Source organism: Ambystoma mexicanum, chromosome 4q (genome assembly GCF_040938575.1).
Source record: "Ambystoma mexicanum isolate Mex_15411 chromosome 4q, UKY_AmexF1_1, whole genome shotgun sequence".
NCBI classification, from domain to species: domain Eukaryota; kingdom Metazoa; phylum Chordata; class Amphibia; order Caudata; family Ambystomatidae; genus Ambystoma; species Ambystoma mexicanum.
The window spans coordinates 22,291,771-22,315,331 of NC_090928.1; the positions used below are offsets into that span (position 1 = coordinate 22,291,771).

Below are 23,561 nucleotides of genomic sequence, written 5' to 3' on the forward strand. Positions count from 1 at the left end.
GCAATATTCAGGAACAAATCCCCACACTCAATCACAATAAAGCAACTTTAGAAGGCAAATTGGCTGTGTATTGTAGTGATTCATCACATAAAAACACATTTTAAATCACAATAACAGTTTACAAATACCAGGGTTGCTCCAGAAAATCCAGGGCTGCAATGGGGAACTAAGGGACAATTGCAATTTCTGGTAAGAAAAAGTCTTAGTTACTTACCTGTAGCAGTATTTCTCCAAAATTGCTATCTTTCATATTCACATGCTTGACTATTCCCTCTTGTCAGACTGTGTCGCAAGTGGGTCATTTGCCTGAAACCACAGTGAGCCACGTCCACTGATGTATCTATCATATGTTCTGACACACTCTCACCATCCATGACTATGGCTTTAGCCTCCTCCTGAAATTCAGTTGGCAGGTGTTTCACTAGCCGTGACATTCTGAGCCGTAGCTCCCTATCCAACCAGGCCATCATGGCCATAGCGTTGCCGGCCCTTACCGCCAGTGAAGCGGCTGCCGAAACATTTCAACCCATCACCTTCGATTTGCTTCCCTCCTTGTCAGGGTGTGCTGTGTGTGGGGAGGCTGGATTTTGTAGTCTTTCTTGCCAGCACTGTCACCATGGAGTCAGGTTTTGGGTGCCCTCTTAAGCACAACAGAGCCGAATCGGGAGCCATATATTTTTTCTCTGGTCTCGCCATCAGTGCTGGTGTGGAGAGGGGGGTGGCCAGAATCTTCTCACCCGCCTTCCAAAGTGTATCTAGGCTCAGGATAGTGGTGCTGCGTCTTTTGTCCCTATGTTCATAGAGGACTGATGTTTCTTCTTTCGAGGCCACTTGTAGTTTGAAAGTCTCTGCAGACTTGGCAATCATGGAGTGGACTGAGACTATATCATCCAGAGGGAGAAGATCCCCCCCCCCCCCTGGAGAGTCATGCTTTTTCGGTTTCTCGATGACTGCAGATTCCCAATCATCTGGGTCTGTGTTGGGTACATCTTGTGGCAACTCACTCTCTTCCAGCTTGTCCTCATGTGTGTCCGTGTCAGAAATCTCCCTGAAAGGGTTGTCTGGTTCCATCAGGTCATCTGTGGGGTCTTCGTACCATTCTGAAACTGTGATGGTGGATGGTGCTCTGGGCTGTCGGGTGCTTTGTGGTGAGGACCATGGTGGAGAGGGAGAATGCCTCCTCCTCACAGGTTTGGGCAACTTCTTGTAATGTGATTGCTGCCTCTGACTGCTGCCGACGGACTGTGATCGCTGTCTATGTGGTGAAGTGTGTCGAGAGTGGGCACTGGGGGACCTGCTTCTAGTGTGGGCCACAGGGAACCTGTTTCGTGATGTCTGCCTTCTCCTTGGCCTGGTAGAGTAGTAAGCCGCCTAGCTCTTTGCCTCCTCTGAAATTCCTCCATTATTCTGCGCATGGATTGCATAAGAGCTGGGTTGACGGGATCTGCTGTGTCCTCCATGACTGGTTGCCAGTGTGGACTATGCTCTTTAGGCTGTACTGGTTGTAGCTCCTGCCCCAGGCCCCCGAATAGTCTTCCTGCAGGAACATGTTTGGCAATTCTGCCATTTCTGTGATTGGTGGCAGTTGTGTTGTCCCTTCTATGCTCCTTAGTTGTGGTGTATGCACGTCTAGGGCAACTAGTTCCCTTTCTGGGTGTCTTGAATGTGTAGGAGGCTCGTCTACGACTTCCCCTGCCGTGGACGGTGGAGTGGCAGTCGACTGGGCCTGTTTTGTCGACAACAATGTTCTCGTCGAAGAGGGTTGCTTCATGGACGAATGATTTGTGCAAGTTCTTTGTGGATGACTCCTTCGATGATGAGTTCATGGACAAGGTCATGGATATCTTGCTCGACAGCACTTTGTCGACGGCCAGGTTTTCTCTTGGACAACGACGATTTGACCGCCAATGGCCCAGGCCTTATAGACGATGGGGGAGGGGGCTGCTCGTGGATGGAGGAGTTTTTGGCATGGATGGTACCCCCTTGGACGACAGTTCCGCCGACGAAGAGGAAGATTTAAAATCTTTACCTTTCTTATGGTGGTCCCCCGTCTGTAAGGTCTTTGAAGCCTTTTCTGATCCCAGGGAAGACTTCTCACTCGAGGTGGAGACTCTGTCCTGTCTACTGATGAAGCTCTCCTCTCTGGAGCTTACTTCTCAGCCTGTCTGGTGGAAGTGAAGGTGCAGTCTTCGAAGATTCTTCATCAGAAGACATTTGCCTGCTTTCCAAATGTAACAGGAGTCTCATGTGCCATCCTCCAGTCTGACATAATGCAGTACTGAATCTCATGAGGATATAGGCAATAATTACAATATTTGTGAGGGTCTCTAATAAAAATCCCCCTCTTGCCACATTTGCTGCAGTCTCTGAAGTGGGAGGTTTTCTCCCTGGTAGTGTGCATTCCTGACTCTGCCATGAGGTGACCAATAATTTGACGTTTTAGGAGGTAGAGAAAAGTGTGCCCAGGGACACTATGGCAGTGAAGGCACAATCCCAGTAATGGGAGACTACCTTTTAGCTAAGGAAAAAATGAATTTTGAAAGGTTAAACTGAAGAAAGCTCATAGAGCACACGAGGATTCCCCTGTTCAGTTAGACCACAGTGAAAAATCTGAAGATGCCTGACTAGGGTGGAGCTTAAGCCCTGCCACCTCATTGGTTAAGGTCAAAATGGACCAAAAGAGGTGGAGGGACTAATCAAGTGAAGAGCTACACAGGACCTGTGGGGCTTAGTGTATAGATTTTTTTCCTATAGAGAAAAAGGTTTAATTAAGTATACAATTGTTTTAAATTACCAAGGATTCTCAGTCTGATAACGCGGAATATTCAAGAATGTGAATCTACTAAAGATCCAATGCTGGGGAAGTTATCGTTACTTTAATGCTGTTTTGGAAGGTTTTTTCATCGAGTTTAACATGACAACCCTAATAGTTCTCCGAGAGTTGGGACCGAAAGCAAGTTCTTTCTACTTGCAATATTGCAATAGGTAGATACAATGGAGTCGGCTACCATCAGGCTGGGAAGCTTTGAGGGTCCCCACCAGAGGAGCTCACTGATGGATGGTTGCAAAGTTATTTGCAAGCGTGTTGATGTCATGGTTAGAGTGTTGGTTAGAGGGCCACAGACAACACTCTGCATCTGGAACCAGGAGACCCTGGAAGACGAGGCCAAGGGCACAAACTGGTCAGTGGACATGGGCTGACAACTCAAGGAGATTGCTGCAGCAGAAATAGACAATGGTGTGCAGGTGCAGGGATACGTGGGATTGGGTATGGGTTGAAGTTAATTTGTGTCGCCAACGCTGAAAAGTAAAGCCCCAGAAGGAGGCAGGAAAATGGTCCACAGGAAGAAATATCTGTGGCAGCTGACTCACAATGAAGAAGGTTGTCAAAGCTGCAACATCACCAAGTAGGTTCACGGAGGAGCCAGCAAGCAGGTCACAAGCGGTTCAGGGGAGACAGAAATCAGCCAGGCAGCAGGAATGGCCCTTTAAATCAGAACAGCTGCAGGAGGCAATCCAAAGTGTCCCATGATCGAGCAAATTTTAGACAGATCTGCAACCCACTCAAGGTTCCAGCAAGGCATCCGTGTCAGTATGAAACAAAATGTTAATACACAATTGAATTGGATGAGTAGTGCTCATCTTCAGTCAGGTGCATCCTAAGAGATCAAGAAGTCTCTAGGAGAGCATCAGAAGCTGCAAACAAAGTGTCTAGCTAGGCATAGCTAGATAGAAAAAGAAGAGGAGACTAGTAAGGTATTTTCCAGCATGGAGAGACAGAGAGGCATTTACAGAACAAAAGGCCCAGCCAGGATATCAGGGTACACGATCCTCAGAGCAGCATATCTTGCCATCAGTCTTCCAAGTATGTTCAGGATAAATCTGGCACAATGGTCCACTAATTATGCACACATACACAGGCCAGAGTTAACCCAAACCACCAATGCACAGCTGTGCATACATCAAAGATTTGACAGCAAATGTATTCCTGGATGGCTAACCAAACCCATTCACTCAAGCACACCCACATAGATGTGGATTGTGTTGTCTGGTAGATGCCGAGCCAGTCTAAACTGTAAATCAATTCAAACTGACAGGACCTTGGTTGCTCCTCGTGGCCCAAACAAACAAACAAAGGAAGCATCACAAACAAAATGGTTGGGATGTGCGACTTTAAGAATGGAGTAATATGCACATTGCAACCATATGATTTCTTTGTGGTAAAAAGGCCACAGTAAGGTGGAACCAAAATATACAAATGCCACCAGCCTACTTCCCAACCTTACATGCTGGGCGAGAGAACTCGCCCAATAATAGTGTGCTTAAAAAGCACGCCTGCCCTGTTAGGGCAGCACACCAAAAGGATTTGCAGTGGCAGAGTGACATCTGTGGAAATCCCTCTGAGAACAAAAAGAAAATCTAATACCACGAAAGTCATCAAAATGTTTGGGCGATTAACAGAGCTAACCAAAAGAACTCCAGAAGTGGAATTCTGCCATAATAGTAATGCTCTGTTAATCGCCCAAACATTTTGATGACTTTCTTGGTATTAGATTTTCTTTTTGTTATCAGAGGGATTTCCACAGATCACTCTGCCACTGCAGGTTAGTCTGTCCTCCCACACATTTCTCATTGGCCTCCTAACCTACCCCTCATAATCTCTTGCAGTTTAATGGTTCCTCAGCAGGTGAGTGCAGGGAAAATAGGCGTAACTGAGGTCTTGGACTACATACGTGTTCATATATACCAACCATGACGTTGCATCCACCAGAGCCCCAGAGCATCCCCTGCTGGCGGAAACGACGTCTGAAGGCAGGCTGACGCTGAAGAATGTACGTCTAAGATGGGGAATTTTTGGGAGGAAGCACTAATCCATCAGAACGAACATTACCAAAAGTAAGTAAATTGTTCTTCCCCTATCAATCAATGGAAATTCCTTTACGTGGCATTATGCTTCATTGTTAAGATTTACTTTGCTGTTTAATGAATAGAACCAACCCTATTCTGAACAGTCTTTTTAAGGGTTTAATATGCCAGTCGATGCTTGTGTTTTCATATAGAGGAGATCTAGCCTATAACTGCTATACCACTTATGTGGCACGCGTACCCTTTAGCTGTGGCAACCGTGACCTCACCAATGTTCTGGCTCTGCTGCCATGCTAAGCACTGCAGCGACGGAGCTGATAATGGAAACTTCCTCCAGAGTTTAGTGTTTGCTGAATGTTTGAAGTATGCATTTTTTGCCATCAACTTCGATTGGCAGCAGCACAAATGATTAAAAATGAGCCCTTATGACACAAAGATGAATATTGCACAAATATTTCAGCAATAATTGGGCGTGTTTGCATTTATAAAATGGGATGTCGTATAGAAAATAAGGTGTGGCTGGTTGTGAAAACTGGTGAGAGTGGGTGTGAGGGATATACAAAAAATAGGGCGTTTTGAAGACCATTTCAGGCTATACAATAGGATGCGGATGAGTAGTGGCCTCCTGACAACCACTTCCCTAGTACCTGCTCTTCACCGCTGGGCAGCCGCTGCAGCATGTGAAAAGGGGTGGGAGCAACCAACTGTAGAATGCCAAACTAAGTATTTTACATGGACTTGCATACTGTCAAGAGGGAGCTTCTGGTCATGTTCATGCCACAGCAACCTTCTACTTAATTTTACTGCCCAACCAATTAGGGTCCATGGTGAGACAGGAAGTTCCCTGGAACTAGAATGATAAACAGTACTGGCGTTCTTCCAGACAGTACCGTTTCTGTGGGCAGCAGGGTGGCCCCCAAAACCAGTACTGCAGCAGTTAAACGTGCTAAATGCACCCAGTAGTAGAGTGTGCTAAATAAAAAATAAATCAGTCCTGAACTTGCACACTTGGTAAGTAGTCACTGGTTATCCTTAATATCTGCAGAAAAACAGACAGTAGATGATTGTGAAAGCTATTATCAAATAACATCTTGGTATTTCCTATATGGTTATCGACGGTTTACCAAACACTCAACAGATAGAAAAATGTATATTTGCAAGTATAAAGCTACTCTGCCATTGCTTCGTTCCTAAGACTCATCCCTCAAGTTTCCTTGTTGTTTCTCTTATTTATTAGTAACTTTTTTGCCCTCTTTCAGATGTCCTTTCACTCTCTCTTTTTCAGTACTTCCCCCCAACCAATTTGACCCTACCCTTCAGGGATTTTCCTTCCTTTCCATTTCTTCAACAGTCACTGTGTCCCCTACTCCTTTGTACCGTCTTATGTTTCATCCCATTACCCAATAGCAACTGCTTTCTCTCCTTGGAGTTTCTAGTTACCCATTAACCGCTTCAATCATATAATCAAATTATGAAATGAATAAGCCACAAACTCAAACAATAACTGACTGTTGAAATGGGTCTCATTATTTCCAGCCATTCGTTTCCTTACGAGAATTAATAACTTTCCCTTTATCATGCAGTGTTAAAATGTTGTAATTATACGCTTGCTTGCAGGATTATGTCGTACAAGTGAAATATTTGGAGCCTCATCACTGGTTGTTGACAGCCTTCACTATGTAAATGACAAGCAGTTTCAATATCTTAGTGTTTCCTCTGAGCAGTGGCTTCCCCTTGTTGAAGTAAGTAATTATATATTTCAATAATTGTGTTCTGGGGGCTTGGAAACTAAGAAACAAATGTTCTGCTGAAATGTATCAGGTTCGGGTATCGCCCCTTTAATTTGCCAAGACATCTTTGTCTTCATTTACTTTGTCTGCATTCACTTCACCAGACATTTACTTTGTCATACATTTACTTTTTCATGCCTTTGCTTCGTCTGCATGTTCACATTGTGAACGCGACAATGGATGTGTTTAGTGGCAGGGGGAAAATATAGGGCTGAAAAGATGTGGGGGTGCAAGGGACTCAACATGGTTTTGACCATGCTCATGGGGCCTCTGTTTGAACCGATGCATCAGCCCCCTTTGAAGTTTCCCTCATGGAAGACTGCTTTCCTGGTGGACATCACCTAGGCCAGGCGAGTCAGGGAGATTCATGCCCTCTCCTGCAAGCAGCCGTACTTGACTTTCCATGCTACGAGGGTGGTGCTCCGCTCCCACCCCACCTTTATTCCAAAGGTTCCTTCAGAATTCCATACCAACTAACCTTTGGTTCTGCCAGTCTTCTTCTGAATCCTTCTACGCCTGCCAAAAGGGGGTTGCAATGGCTGGGCGTTGCTCGTGCCTTTAAGTTATATGTGGCATGCAAAAAGGATTTTCAGAAGACATCTCACCTCTTTGTGAACTTTGGCCCAGTGGGACATGGGAAGGCCCTGTCTAAGGCTTCAATTTCCAGGTGGCTCTCCGGCTGTATCAGGCACTGTCATTATCTGGCCTACAGACCTCTTGCAGGCCAGCCAAGACCCCATTCTACTAGAGCCATCACAGCAACGACAGCATTTCTCTCTGGCATTCCCCTGTTTGATGTCTGCAGAGCTGCTAACATGAAGATGGCCACCAGGGGTGGAGCTTTGAAGGACAAGTGTCAGTATGACCCAAATCACAGTGATTGGCTATAGAGGAGACAAGCAGTTTTCAGTGTGAAACTGCTTTCTTCTTACTGTCGATTCCCAGCCTGACGATTGGGAATATTCATGAGCATGTGAAACCATGCCAGACCCATGCTTAATAACAGGAGTTACAGGTAAGTAGCTTGTTCCTTGCTCTCCTCCTTCCTCCAGATTTACGTACTGCTTTGGGAGTATATCATAGATGAGGAATCAATGGAAGTAATTCATTATGAAAATAAATTACTTGTGTCTCGGTCATACTCTTTTTGATGGATGTTCCTGCCACGGATTCCCCATCGCCCTCCCTGCCTGACCCTCTTGGCGGATAGTTAGAGCACCATCAGATCCAGGGTCCCTCTGTGTCAAGACTTCTAAGGAAAAAGGGTGGAATAAAGGGCATGGGGCTTCAATACATACTGGCCCCAATGTCCTGTTGGGCTCGTAGAGGCGTCGGACGGAGCCGACGCAGAGCCATACTGCATCTCTTGGCGGAGGAAAGGTTTACGAAGAACAGCTGCTCTATGGATAGTAGGGAATAAGGCAGATAAGACAGGGACAAGTTTTAATCCCACACAGTGGGAAATAACAAAGAAATCTCTCTCCTAAAATTGAGGTCCCCAAGCACAGAAACCATGCCGTTTTTATACAGCTTTACTCAATGTTAGGCAGAATTATACGCAGTACCCTTTGGGAACACCACACACAATTAAGACTACAAGTGACAGTACAAATTCACCTTTGGTACAAGCTTGTACTACACAGTAAAGTGGTAGCGATGGCTGAGCAGCCCGACCTATCTCAAGAGCAAGTGAGCAGTATCAATAGTTACACAAAGGACAGCTATTACTATGATTCAAACAAACACTGACTCAAGGTTTCTGAGTAAAAGAATATACATTTGTTTACACATCAGTTGTAAAAAATGTCACTAAAGAAAAGCAGTTGAAAAATCATACTCTTAATACACCACACCACAGCCAATAGATTCTGGACAAGTTAGGCTCAAAATGAAGTGTGAGCAAAATGGCACTCCAGCAATTTAAAAGGGAGGGAAAGACAAAGTTAGACAAGAATTGAGCAGCACCAACAAGTAAGTAAGCAGGGCAATCTAGAAAAAGGAACCACAGTGAGGAAATCAAATTCAAGGGGCCTGGCCTAAAGTCAATGGACCAAAGTCTTTGCTCAAGATCACATAGTTCAGGGTAGTTTGTGGTTAAGTCTTTGCCAAGAGTTCAAGACGAAGATGGTCGGCTGAAAAGTTAGTTTAAAGAATGAAGAAGGACAAGCCCTCGGATTGGCAAAAGGTTACACAAACTTTCACCGCGGCTGAACGAAACTGACAACCGGATTTGTACAGTACCTTAAATGAAGTAGGCTGTAGCTGAGGCAGACGCTCCTGGCAGGTCCTGCAGGCTCACGGTTCATGAAGCAACTGTCAGACTGACACGAAGTAAGAAGATTGGAGGGTCCTGCACTGCCCAGGGAAGAAACCAGCAGCAGAGCAAAGCAACGAATAAAAGGTGCACTCCTTAAATCGCAAGCAGGGTCTGTTCCTCCTGACTATCCGGTTCACTGTAACTCTGTACAGCGAATTCGACCAGAAAAGGGAGGCCTGACGAGCAGTTTGGTAACTGGTTGTTCCCACCAGCTCAAGGGGAGAAGATTCCATGAAGATATTCCTTTTCGTTGGAGTATGAAGATTCGGACCTGCAGTCGTTGTAGGGGTCCTCTTCTGTCAGCTCCTCGTCGGTTCTTTCGTTCCAGTGGCGACTCTGCCTTTTCAGCCCCAGACACCTGCTTTTTATGCAGTTTTCCCCCATTCACACAGCCTGGCTGTCAATCACACAGCAGGGTGGCTGTCCCGCCGGGACAGTCACCACAACCAATCAGATCAGAGTGCGACATATGGGTTTCCAAGGAGACCCTGTGCAGGGAGTCCTAAACCCCTCCCTCACATCCTGTCCCCCCAGACATACAGGCGCCTAAGGAGGGCTTCTGTGTAGAAGCCCACGAAACGACGGTGAACAAAGGAACCAAACCTGGTTTGGCGCGCAGAGAAAAACACGAGAAAGACTTTTACAAAAAGAAATGGCGAATAAACCCAGCCGGAACCGTATAAAAACATATATGGTCTAGCGGGTTTAAGTTCGAGCCTACCAATATAGCCTAAAACAATACCAGGGTTATTTAAGATAACCGCGGTAGGAAAAATAGGGTAGTTCCCACTTCCACCAGCCAAGTCTTAATGAAAAGGGAGTGAAGCAATGCTCCAAGAGAAACAGACAAAAAGGGATAAGTATTAACCCTTTCCAGAACTCTATTTAAGATAGTTTGTACTGGGTCTGTGAGTTTTAAAAGAGACTAATAAAGTCAATGGCAACTTTACATGTTCTGGGAGACAGTAGTCAGTCCCAGAAAATGGAGTCGGAGTTGGGAAGTCAAAAAAGACAACCCTGTGTCACTGCACTGAAGGTGCTGTGTAACACACAGTAAAAAGATTATGCCTATGGAGTAGGTGAGGCTCCACAGTCTATGAACACAAGAAAATGTTATTAAATACACACAGTAAAACACATGTAAGAGTGGGGAAAAAAGGCTCACACTCTTACAAGGTGAAACAAATTAATCTTAGAAATCCAGCAAAGCTGCAGAGGGACTAGTAGGTAAGGGAAATTAGCCATTCTGGAGAATTCTCCCTAACACTTAATTAGCTTTTTACAGAAAAATCAGTATGATACATTTAGTCTCTTACATTAACAATGAACTTCCTAATGGTGCATACTGGGGGCATCATTTTACAGGTCCTTGTGCACATCGACCAGTGCTATCTGGGGTACAAGGCACGCCTCACCCCCAAAAGGAGTGATCCTGTAAGGGTGTGCGGGTTTGACAGTCAAGGCCAATGTACAGGGAGCTGCTGTGTTCCATGACCTCTGTTTCTTTTTCCATGTACTCAGTACCCTCTGGGAACACCACTTAGCTTGTTAAAACTCTTTGTCATGCCTAATCCTTTAGGAGGCCTTGGGCTCCAAGCCTTATTCGGATTGCGGGAGGCAGATGTCTGTCTCGGACCACCCACAGGATTTGTCTGTATTATCTGGGGGAAGGCCACAACCCTCATGATTATAGATTGACAATCTATACATTCAAAGGCCGTTTGGGAGCATGCTGCTAAACTGAAACAAGCTTGGCACAAAGACCCCCTCCAAGTCTATGGGCATGGAAAAGAGGAGGGAGTTGGTAGAAGAACTCGTGGAGGAAGCCTCAGCTGTCCGAAAAGACAAGAAAAAGAAGCAGCACGGGAAGAAGTCCCACTTCCAAAGCGATTCATCCTACCGTCACTCTTCATCCTTAAAAAAGAAAAGTCACCATTTCAGAGATTCTTTAGAGTACTTTATTCAGGTTCCATTTCCCACTGCCGGCAAGATAGCTCAGCGAGTTCAGTGATCGCTGCTACAATCTGTGTGTGATCTGCAGGTCTCGCGTTCGAATCCTGGCAAGGCCAACTCAGCCTTTCATCCTTCGGAGGTCGAAAAATGAGTTCCAACTTTGATTGAGTAATATTTTTATGTAAATATGTACTATGTAAGCGCTTTGGCAAAATTGCTATAGAAATGATGCATTATTATCATTATCACTCAAACCTCTACACCAGAGGAGTGGGAGACATTTCGGCAGACAATGCTTGACATATTTGTGAAACCTCAAGCGCCACTGACTTCAGCCTCGGCACACAAGTGGTGACCTGAGGATCCACTGCATTTAATGAAGCCAACAACGGATCCTCCCAGGACCATGACGGCATGCCTCCAGGCTCGGTCCAGACTCCAGTGGGCAAGGGTCCATCTGGCACCTTGCAGCTTTGCCTTAAGACGTGGAGCCGTCAGCCCCAATACCCCTGCGCCGTTAGCTGTGCCGAAACCTTGCACAAGTGCACTCTGCTTTGAAGTAGCAAATTGATCTAAAAAATGTTTGACATTGTTGATGAAGATAAATACCCTATACCTTTTGGGGTGCACCCCTTTACTCTGCTGGGGTTGAGGAAATTGCAAAGATGTTCTGTGGTGAGGGAGAGGACATGTTGATCCTGGAGCAGACTGACATGAGGCTATTGGCCTGGACGCTGCCCGATAGCTGGATATCCTTCTGGCAACCACCTCAGAAAGACACAATGCTTCTTTGCAGAAGGTTGCCGTTAAGGTGGTGAAACACTTGGTTTCACAGCATTTTCCGATGTCAAATGACCGAACTGTAATTTTGGATGAAGGTCTTTCATGTGGGAACCCTATATCTGTTCAATCCTATGAAATCCTGTGATAAGGGCTCCTATATGGTTGGCTTGTGAGAAACCAGCATTGATCCTAGCAGCTGAATATGACCTTTCGAAGAAGTATCATCCAGCTCTTTTGTGTCTGGGGTTTATCTCCACCCATGCACCGCCAAAGAGTTTGGTAATACACACCACAACAGCAGGCCTCAAGGGTACAGCTCTCCTCTCGCAGCATCCAGACACAGAGAGCAAGTGGCTAGATGCCTGAGGATGCAAGATTTTTGCATCAGGCTGCCGTGTCATAACAGCTATTAATCTTATGCCCCACCACGTTCTTGTTTTGGGCTCTCGAGTGTCGTCTCTGCCTGTGGAGTAGATGAGGCAGGGCTTCAATGTCTTGGTTAGGGATGGGAAAGAGGGTGCATGCCAGGATTTGCAGTTATGCCTCGAATCTACTGATTTTGGTGCCCCTGCCATTGGTACCTGGATCGGTTCTATGGTGGCACTCGTGGATGAGGACCTCGGGATTCACGCCGGATGTCCAAGCAAAGATCCGGGACATGCACTTTGAAGGGTGTGTCCTGTTTGGGGCAAAGGCAGACAAGTCCCTCCAAATGTTCCAGGCTTTAAAGACAACAGCCAAATCCTTAAGCCTGGCAGTTCAGTGGCCTTCCACCTCTCCCAATTTTGAAAGATGTTTTCTTCCCTTTGCCTCTTATACCGACCATGGTAGGAGTCTGGTGCAATCAGGCAAATGGCAACAACACCACCCCTCCCCTGTGTTAAGGCTGTGGAGAACAGAAAGGGGGCTTTGCCACCTCAACTGTCCCCACAGCAGCCTTTGGGGCGAAATCTCTTTGAAGGGGACTTCGCCCATTCCACCCAGGTGGTTGGGAGGATAGCCCTGTTCGTCAAGGACTGGTATACCACTGCTACTGATACGAGGACCTTTCAGGTCGAGACTCAGGGTTACAGCCTCCCATTTGCACAATGCCTGCCTGCACACCTTCCTTATGGTCTGTCAATGCCTGTGGCCCTGCTCCACCGGGAGGAAATCGGTTGTCTTCTGTCGAAGGACAACCTAGAATTGATTCCAAGCTCAAAGCAAGGCAGGGACTGGACTCCCTTTATTTCCTGGTACTGAAGAAAGAAGGGGGTGTTCATCCCATCTTAGATGAAAGATTTTTGAGCCTGTACTTGTGCATGGACAAGTTCAAGATGGTCACCTTGGACCAGATCCTTCAGGCCTTTTATCTGCAGGACTTGTTGGTATCACTGGATTTTCAGGATGCCAGGTGCCAGCCTATCCCAAGCACAGGAAGTACATGAGATTTGCTGTTGAACCCTCCCACTACCAGTTCAAGGTCTGCCATTCAGTCTTTCTTTGGCACTGAGGACCTTCACCAAACTGTTGGGTGTGACGTCGTATTGCCTTAGGTTGAAGGGCATGAGATTGTTGCTGTGACTACTTTCGTGTCAGTGGTCTCGGTTCCAGGGGCAGAATGTCAGCTTCCGGATAGGTCCATCTGCCTTGACAACTCCTGGCAAGAATAGACCTACTCTCGCATTCGGGGGTGGGTCCTTCTTACAAGCCTCAGCAGCTTGAACTGTCATGCTTGGCTGCTGAGAGGCTGAAGTGTAAGGCGTGTGATTTGCCGGACTACATCCTGGATGTACTCCTTTTGCCTCAGAAGCTAGCCACCAAACCAGTTTCTACGTGCAGCGGGTGTCAATTCTCGACTTGGGGTGGGGAGAGGGGTCTGAGTTCTTTTATCTGTCCCACCTCCTCTGTTTTCGATTTTCTGCTCTTCTTAGCCCGGTTGTGCCAGCTGATAAGCACTGTGAAGGGGTAACTAGCTGCCTCCTCAGTTTTTAAAAGAACTCATGAACAAGACTTTTCATTACAGTACTCACTGTTGTGCAATTTTTGGAGGGTTTTTAGTTTAGTTTATTAGTTTATAATGCGCACCAATGGCCCGAGGGCAGATGGCCGCACAAAAAAAATCAAAAAAATTGCAACACAAAAGGCAAAAAATGGCAATAGTAACATATCTACCATTATTGTTGCTAAGAAAACACTGTCTACTCATGAAGTCAAAATTAAAACTTTAAAATACAAGTCAGTCCATGACAATTCTTAAACTCGTAGTAGATGACATGTTTCCTAGTAAGTTATTATTTATTATTGTATTATTTATCTGTATAGTGCACCCAAAAGCAATAGGCATCGGTTGAGAAAGATTACAACGACCACACCAAATAACAATCAAATCTGAGCCATTTTCTCATGAACATTCCTTAATTTAAACCCTCTGCAGAAATCGGAGGTCTTGAGTTCTAATGCAACTCCCCCGATATCCTCCCCTCCCCCCAGCTTTCGACTGTTTGGTCCACAGGGCTTCTCTCACCTCCGGTCCCTTTACATTGTATGCATTCAAAATAATCATATTTCTTTTGTCCTCAACCAGTCCTTTTATACATGAATCCACAATCACTGGCATAGAGGTCTTTCTAACATGTATGTCTTTACTCTATGGTTGGCGAGTTAAATTGAACTTAGAACCCTTAAATACTGATGGATTTGGGCAAGTTGCACTCACAGTGCGAGCCGGGGAAATGGGGGCAGGTGACATAACTACACACTGTGGGATGCTGTGACTAAGAGAAGGTTTGTTATTGACAGCCACCAGATTTCTGATGACCTCTGGATCAGTTTGGCAGCTTACCTCTGCCTTACTAGCAGATGTAGAGGTTATCAAGTGGTCTGTTTGACACTCTGTCCACCCTTTCTAGCTGGGGAATTATGGCGCCAATAGTCAACCCGGGCTTGAAAATTCATCACAGTCTCACATTTAGACAGGTCACAATTGATTCTCACTTTAACCGTCTGCCAACAACTGGCCACATTCAGTCCCTTCTCATCCTGCTCAATGAACAGGCTTCAATACTGTTATCCATGCTGTTGGACGAGCATTGTAGCACATTGCTCAATGCCAAGTTTATGCAATCTCTTTTCTCCATTTGAAAGTCAGAGGTACCTTCCTCCAACTGACTTTGATAAACCTGTTGGCAGGGTTTCAGGGGGACCTTTGATATGACTTCATGGTCCCACGATTAACATAGGTTATTTTTTCCAGTCCTTGTTAATAGGCAAGGGATCTTGTAGTCTGACCAGCTTCATAACTCAGCAAATCCCTCCTTTCTTTTTGTAGTTGCTGTCTTCGCTGGGAGCCTCTTGCAAAAACGTTGATCAGACGATTATCGCCTGGTGTTAAAGGGCCGCCTGCCCATTCCTGAAGATGCTGAGGTGTAGAACCCTCTAAGGATATGAGAAACGCCAAGGGCTAGGCTATAAACCGTACTAATTATGATTTCATTCCTGCCGTTAGAACACAACGGTATATCACAGAAAAACAGGCATAGGAGAAGAATTCTCGAAAAGTGACTACTCGTATATAGCTTTCATACGACACACTTAGACTGTCCCTAATGGGAAGAAAACCCTGACCCTATTGGGTAAAGCTCTCCCTAGGAGGCAGTGGTGCAAAGGACTTTCCCTCATCAACAAGCATACACGTATTGAAATGACATTTGCTAAAAAACAGAACAAGTGTGAGTAGAGACTGTAAATCTTGTAACTTGTCTCTGCTGTGTGTGGTGAAAGGCTCCTTCTCTCTGGATTTTGATTACTTGTATTCACCTGCTAAGAAGCAACCTTTCCCACATCAGATCTTGTTATGGAATGTTAAAACACAACAAAACCAATTCTAATAAAAGAAACCTAGTGGCATATAGCCTGTCTAGGACAATAGCTTGATCCAACATGTTCGGCCTATTTTATGTGAACATAATCAAGATCGTGAGAAACCTCATAATCGTATGGTCGACCGGTTTCGATGACCAAACCAACTGAGGTCATCTTTTCAGGACCTGATTGCTTCTATAATGGGCTTCCCTCCATCAGTGGGCCGCAAATGCTGAGCAGGTGGTTCCTTCCGTCCCCTAGAGGGAGACACAAGGTGAAGAGATGGGGGTTACTCCCAGCTTCTTATCACTCTTACTGTGTGGTATTAGTACTATGCAGTCGTGCAGATGTTTAAACAACATATTTGGTAATGTCTGGTTAATAGGATGTGGTGGATGCCCTAAGGGAGACACCAAAGTGAAGGAAGGGGTCAGGAATGGGAGAATAGGGGGTGCTGGAGGCGGGGATAGCTAGTGATTTCCATAATCAGTATCCAGCGGAATTTAGACCATTACGTTTAGATGCTAGTTACTAGGATCAACTAGCATGGCCAGACTTTAGCCACAAATGGAATTGCTGCAATATTGATTATTGTAATATTGATTATCTTGCAGATTGTCCCGTGAAGCGTGTGTCAGTGAAGGCCTTTTCCTCTACTTCCTCTGCTCCCCACACTCTGACATAGCCCTCTCTTATCTGCATCTTTCTGTCTCCAACACTCTGGATATCCTTGCCCCTGCCATGAGAATCCAGCTGAAGCCTACCTCCAAGTGCAACTCTTGGTAGGACTCCGACCTCGCCGTACTAAAACTCAGGTGCAGGGTGACTGAGAGGAAGTTGAGGGTTTTGGGCGCATCCTCTGACAAACTAGCTTCCCGCCTGCTCCAAAGGCAATTTACGCTCTCTGTCCTGTCCAAGAAGAGAGCCCACATTCAAGCCCACGTGTCAGAGGCTTCTAATAACACGCCCAAACTCTTTAATATCCGCAAGGAACTGGCCAATCCTGCTGCAGTCTGTACCTCTCCTGTTCCCGCCGAGGCCCTCTGTACGACTCTGGCCTCTCAAGTCACCACTAAAGCTCAGGACATTGCGTCTTCTATATCCTCTTCCTCTCTTGGCTCCCCTTTGGTCAACTCTCCCTCTCCTCCTTTCTCCTCTTTGTCTCTGATAACACCTGAAGAGGTTTCTAGAGAAGTCCAATCTACCTGTCATCCAAACAGATACTACCCTGATCCTCCAGAACCACCAAGGACCATATTGACACCCTTGCTCCAGCCTTGGCCGATTTCTGTAATCACTCTTTTGCCACTGGAACTTTCCACTCCCTCCTCAAGCACTCCCCTGTACACCCCATCCTCAAAAAGCCATCTGCCGATCCTACCTGTCTGTCAAACTATCGCCCAATTTCTATCACCGCTTTTCTGGGCAAACTCCACACTGAATCTGTTGGTTGTCTCCATGACCATCAGTCGGGCTTCAAAGCTGCCAGAGGCACAGAAACTGCTCTCGTAAAGATCTTATCCCTCTCCTTGATTCCAGCATTCCTGCTGTCCTCATCCTCCTTGATCTTTCCTATGCTTTTCACACGGTCAACCACGCTATCCTGATCAATTGACTCTGTGAGAACCTGGGCATCGCGGATCAGACCCTGGAGTGGTTGACCTCCTTCCTCTGGGACCACCCCTCCCAGGTCCTACTTGGTTCCTTTCTCTCTGCCACCTCTCTCTCTCCACCTGTGGCATTCTCCAGGGCTCTATCCTCTCACCCTGTTTTTTCAACATCTACTTGACTCCTTTGGCCCACCTGATCTCTACCTTCTCCTCTAACTAACAGTGTTATGCGGATGACGATCTATCCGTGATTCAGGAGTGGTGCACCTCCACAATCTCTCCCTTAATGCCAGTAAGATGGAGATCTTTCTCATTAGGACTTCTACGCCCTTCCCTATCTTACTCTGGCCGCCTGGCTTGAACCCTCTTCCTTCGCCTTCCTGTGAGTCAAAAAACCTTGGTGTCATATTCGACTCCACTCTCTTTCTCTCCTCACATCTGGGACGTTGCCAAGAAGTCCCACTACCAGCTGCACCTCCTCAAAGGTACTCTTTCCTTCACCTTCCCCTAGAAGCTCACTGTCTCCAGAGCCCTGGTTCTCTCTAGGCTGGACTACTGCAACAGCCTCTTTCTCAATCTGCCTTCCGCTACTCTCCGCCCTCTGCAACTAATCCAGAACAGTACTGCAAGACTTATCCTTGGCCTCAAGCCCAGAGACCAAATCTCTTCAGCCCTGAAATCCCTCCACTGGCTCCCAGTGGCTGCAAGAACCAAGTTCAAGAACCTTTGCATTGTTCACAAGACTTTCTGGGGCCTGGCCCGCACTACGTCCAACGCTCTCTTCCTAAATACCTTACTTTTCGAGCCCTTCACTCTGCTACCTCCAACTCTCTAAGGGTCAGACACTTCTCCAGGCAGAGAGTGGGGGATAGATCTCTCTTCTCTGCAGGTGCCTCCCTCTGGAATGGCCTCCCTAGCCCTCTCAAACTTGTGCCGGACCACCTGAAGTTCTGAAAGCAGCTCAAAACCTTCCTCTTCTCCTCTTTCTCTCTTAACCTCCCCTGCTGACCTACCCGACCTACCTGTCTGCCGCAACGACTGATTGTTTGGCTACCCTCAGAGTGTCACTGGGTGCCAGGCTCTCTCTTGATCAGTCACCGCTGCACTGCCTCCGGGCCTTCCACGCACTTAGGTGCTGTAATTGTATCTTCTACAGTTGTATGCAGACTTGCACTTACCCAACGCAGCGTTGCCCTGTGCTGCACTTACCCAGGGCCGCGCTGCCCTGTGCGGCACTTTCTCAGAGCATTGCTGCCCTGCTTCCCCGTCCCTCTCCCTGGCACTTCTCCCCCCCTTCCCCCTGCACTTTGCGTACTCGCACTTGCACGATCTGAATGACCCAAGGCCTAGTGAGATTGGTTGTCTTGTCTTGTCCTCCCCTGTCTTCCCTCCCTTGTCTTGTCACGCCTTGAAACACTTGTGTACAGGCGCATTATACAGGACATATATCGACACAGGAGACTTCCGGCTTGGCTGGATAAGGGCACTTGGCTCTGCTTTGGTGAGGGACTGATCTCCTCTGTGCCCCAGCAGTCCAAAGATTAAATTCCCTCTTCCAATATTCCTCCAGAGACCTCCTGGAGTACAGCATTGATGAGTGCCCAGAAGCGGTGTTTCCCATGCAGTAGTTTTCTGGAATGCCTCTGGTACAGCCCTCATCTCCACCAGTACCACTTCCGATGGACCTGCCAGGACCCCCACAGTCAAAACCTTTACCTATGTATGTACATTTTATCCACACTTTACTTTCAGAACTCCAGACTAAGGTCCCCAATTCTTCTTCACTGGACCCGTGCCAGCCTTGGCCTCCCTGCTGCTATCAGCATCCAAATCCGCCAGAGGACCGTCCGCCTCAAGCGGTCTTGTCAGCCACTGATTTCAATGAGGATACATATCATGATATGGCCTCTATTCACTCCTCTCCTGTACAGGTAATTTTGATTATCTTGTGCCCACTGATGGAGAGCTGGAGGAGTTTCCGCCAAGAGATTTGTCTCCAGATCAAGTTTGAGCTTTCGATTCTAGCATGACTGGAGCGGCTAAGATGTTCAGTCTTCTTCTGACTGAAAAAAGGAAGGGTTCCTTTTCCAGCAAAGGGAAAAATCACAGACTACAGTGGTGTCCATTCCAATCCTAGATGTCATCTAGGAAGATGGACACGTTGCCATAAAAAGTCCTTTCCAGGCCATGCTGAAAAAGGACTCATTTGATTACAAAGAAAAATATAGGGCCCCAGACGATACACCAAATGCCTGCGCACTGAACCTAGCTTAAACTCCGTTGTCTCTGCAGCAGCCCGGATGATATCGGCTAGCCCCTCATCACCAGTCCCTCTGGGCAAGGGAGAGAGGCAACGTGATGCCTTCGGCAAGAGAATCATTGCCACAGTGGCAACCACAATCAAGGACGCTAACTCGCTTGCCTTTCTAGCCAGATATGACCAGGAATTGTGGTTCAAGATCAGTACCATCCTGGATTTTCTCCCTGACAAGAATCGGAAGCTTTTGCGCTGCTAAGGGGAGGGCAAATGTCATCTCAGTGGTGTTTGATATTGCTGACACAGGATTCTGAGAAATGAGCATTGGTGTAGTCCTGCAGTGCCAATGTTGGTTGAAGACCACACGTTTTTAACCTGAAGTACCGGCAAAGTCATTGATATGCCCTCTGACAGTTAAGACCTTTTGGGCAATATTATGCATGATACTCTGCAGATCATTAAAATGGACCCGACACAGCTTGGTACTTGGGCACTGTACAGCAACGAAGGCCCTTTCAGTCCTTTCGATCGAAGCAGCACCATTCGTCCAGATGAGGTAGAGACTGTCACTCATTGAACTGCTCCCAGTCCTACAGGGGGATGCTGTACGCCTCAGGCTAGCAGTACAAATCTGGATCACATCCTTAAGCTCACAGGTGTTGCAGCTCTTCTAAACCTAACGGGCAGGTTTGACCCTTCTGTTTGAGCACCCCTTTATGCAGGTGTCTGTCTTCATTCCAGCATCAATGGAAACAAATAACAATGGTGCTTTCGTTAGTGGACACAGGCCATGCCCTGAAATTCGTTCAAGGGAAGCCTATGACCCCCTTCTTGCTGGCCAACCAGAAAGCATCCTTATGTGCTCCAGCTGGAAGTGCTCTTGCTCCTGTCCAAGGAGCTATAGAGCGAGTGCCTCACTATACTCGCATTATTTCCTGGTACAGAAGAGGTCAGGTTGGTTGAGACCCATCCTCGACCTACCATACCTGAACAAATTCTCAGTCCTTAGTCATTTCAAATGGTCACTCTACAAATCATTTTCATCCAGCTGGCCAAGGGAGACTTTCTATCATCCAAGGAAATTGAGGACACCTATTTCCATGTCTCCATTCACCATCGTCCTCTCAAATTCCTGGGATTGGCAATGGCAGGCTGCCGCTTTCAATTCAACCTCCCTCTGTTTGGCCTCAAGTTCACCCAAAGTGTGCTTACAAAATGCTTTGCCGTAACACACCACAGGAAGTCAACTGGACTACTGGTTGATCAGCGCACCAACCCTCAAACTAGGCCTATAATACACAATGGCCACAGAAGCTTGTCTTACATCTTTGGGTTTTTCTTTGAATTACGAGAAGCTATCTATGATGCCGTCACAGCAAATGCTATTTCTAGGGGCATGCCTAGAAACCACGAATTCCACTGCCACCATGTCAACCGACACGATCAAATCAATCCTATCAAAGATACAAACATTGTTCCGGCATCAGTCGGAACGCTCAAGAGATGATATCCTCATGCATTCAGCTCATCAAAAATTGCAGACCCTACAGGTGCCCCATGCAAGAATTCCTCAATGTCCACTGGGATCAAGTCTTGGAACATGGGGACGACAGATTATTATCCCTTACCAATCCTTTCACAACACGCTGTGTTAGTGGCAGAATATTGCCAAACTTACCAGTGGAGCACTTTTCATGGTCCCATACCATCAGGTTACTGTGCCAACCTTCATGCCAGAGGTCAATGGAATAAAAGTCTCTCCACATCAACATTCTAGAGCTCAGGGCAGTGGGAGAGGAAAAGTTGTACGGGTGTTCACGGGAAGCACTGCCACAATGTTATATATACAAAAGCAAGGTGGCATCAGATCTCCAATCCTTTCCTCTGAGGCACAGTCTTTGTGGAAATGGGTCCTTGTCCAGAGAATGTTTCTGTCCCCTTTTCAGCTTTCGGGCATACACAGTTCTGTGGCCAATTTTCTCAGGCGTGAACTCCACTCCTGTCACGAATGGGAGGTCTTCCAGAGCCAAGTGGAAATCCTATTCCAAGCATGGGAGAAGCCAGAGATGGACCTATTCACCATAGAGGACAACTCTGTGTTTGCCAGCATTGTCCCTCAACCAGTCAGCCTAGAAGACACCTTCACGGTTCCGTGCAATGTGAGGTTCCTATGCACTTACCAAGAGTCTCCACACAGACCAACATAAACCACGCAGACTGATCCTCGTGGCACCAGTGTGGCTGAGGCAGCTCTGGTTCTCTGAGTTTCTGGCCCTGCTCATGAAGCACCTGCAGGAAGTCCACCACCATGACCCATCCTCACGGAACCTTCGACCCCATTTACAGGCCCCAAGACTGCTAATGATGTCCTTGCTAAGCCCCAAGCTCCTATTAAAAAGTGCAAGCGGTGCTCTGTATGGTGTTTATTTTATCTATTTTATTGTTCATTTATAACATGCTTAATACCAGTGAGTGGTTTCTAAGCGCGGGATCGGGATTCAAACATTTGTTGCACCGTGTTGTTTTGCTTCCAAAACAAACGTGTTGAACCTGAGGTTTCCTTCCTCCGCAGTGGTCCTGTCAGGGGTTGGATGCCCTTAACTTTCGGCCACAACACCTACTGCCATCCCTGCTCTCATTGGCCACCAATGACCTTGCTCACTCTTACATCAAAGTTCACTTGGCTGCCATTTCCCAAAGCATATTCTTTGTTGTCGCATAAGCTTGCGAAAGAATTTATGAATGCATTCTTTCAGTCTTTTCGCCCTATGCGCAAACATGCCTCTTCTTGGGAACTGAGCATGGTTCTGCCGAGGTTGATGTGGGTGCCATTCGAGTAAAGGCATATGGCCAGTATCAAGTTTGTCTCATGGAAAATTTTGTTTCTATAGGCAATCATTTCAACCAGAAGAGTGGTCTATATTCAGGTGCTTCATCACAAACATTGTACCTCATTTCCCACAAAGAAACAGTTCTCCTTTAGACCATTCCTACATTTAAGTCCAAAGTGCCATCCTCTTTTCATCTCAATGAGTCTTGCAATTTTTCTTCATTCTTCCGCTGTCCTAGAAACCACAGTCATCGCCAGGTCTCTCGTATACAAGGTAATAATGATGATGGTTGACGGGGTCATCGACGAAATCATTGATAAGATGGACACAGATGAGGCAGCCAGCAGGATTGTGGTTGTTGATGGGGCAGCCGTCGACGAGGTGGGCATCTTGTAAGACGAAGTAGTCCACGAAGTCGTGGGCTTGGTGGACGATGAGGTCATCGACTGGGCTTTCGACAGGCCTCCTGCATACCTCTCCTTCATCGCCTTGTCTTGCGGAAGGCACCCCAACCGGTAATCTCACCATGGACAGAGATGGAGACTGGGAACGGGTCCTTCCCGAATTAGGTTCTGCAGCTGCGGCGACCTTCGTGGGATCAGCAGTGTGGCGTTTAGCCTTCCTTTCGATCCCCTGGGAAGGGACATCTTCAAAGTTCCTCAGCCTCTTTCTCTGAGGGAGCACACTCAAGCAACAAGTCAGTCCTAGATGAGGTATGACTTCACCCGGACGCAGAGTCAGAGGCCTTACCCTCCTTGAGCCACGCCACCAACCTGCGATTGCGGTCCTGCTTTGTCTTTGCTGGGAATCCGCAGCAGATATCGCATTGGTCCTTATCGTGGTCTGGATGCAGACAATACAGACCCTTCAGATGCCAATCTTGGATGTAGATGTTCTTCAGGCCACATTTCTCGCAGATCCTGAAGAGACTTCTCTTGCTTGCCTCGGACATCATCAAGGTGTGAGTTAGCCCAAGTGTGGGCCTTCCAAAACTTGTAGAGAAGATCTGATGATGGAGTCGATCTTGGCCAACAATGGGTCCCCGCTGCCGGCCGTCAACTGCAACGGTCAATGATGAAAAGGATTGCATCAAAAACGATCATATTTATCCAAAAACTCAACTCAAAAAAAATAGTCAAAGAACAAGGTGTGAGGACACCCAGCACTGAAACGTGCAGTAAAAATCTGGAGATGGTCACCAGGGGTGGAGCTTAGGTAGACTGTCATTGGATAGGGCAGTATGTCCCAAAGGACAGTGATTGGTTTTAGAAGAGACAGTTTTCAGGCTAACGCAAATCTGCTTTCTTTTTT

General features: G+C 46.8%; 1 protein-coding gene across 6 annotated transcripts in view; it reads left to right on the plus strand.

The window, feature by feature from the left end:
* Positions 1-23,561, plus strand: part of TARBP1 (TAR (HIV-1) RNA binding protein 1) — a 2,688,190-nt gene that overhangs the window by 2,588,356 nt on the left and 76,273 nt on the right. For all 6 annotated transcript variants that reach the window (XM_069607367.1, XM_069607363.1, XM_069607366.1 and 3 more), the window contains exon 28: positions 6,484-6,608. In XM_069607367.1, the coding sequence (XP_069463468.1) occupies positions 6,484-6,608 (125 nt within the window). The remainder of the gene's footprint in view (positions 1-6,483; positions 6,609-23,561) is intronic.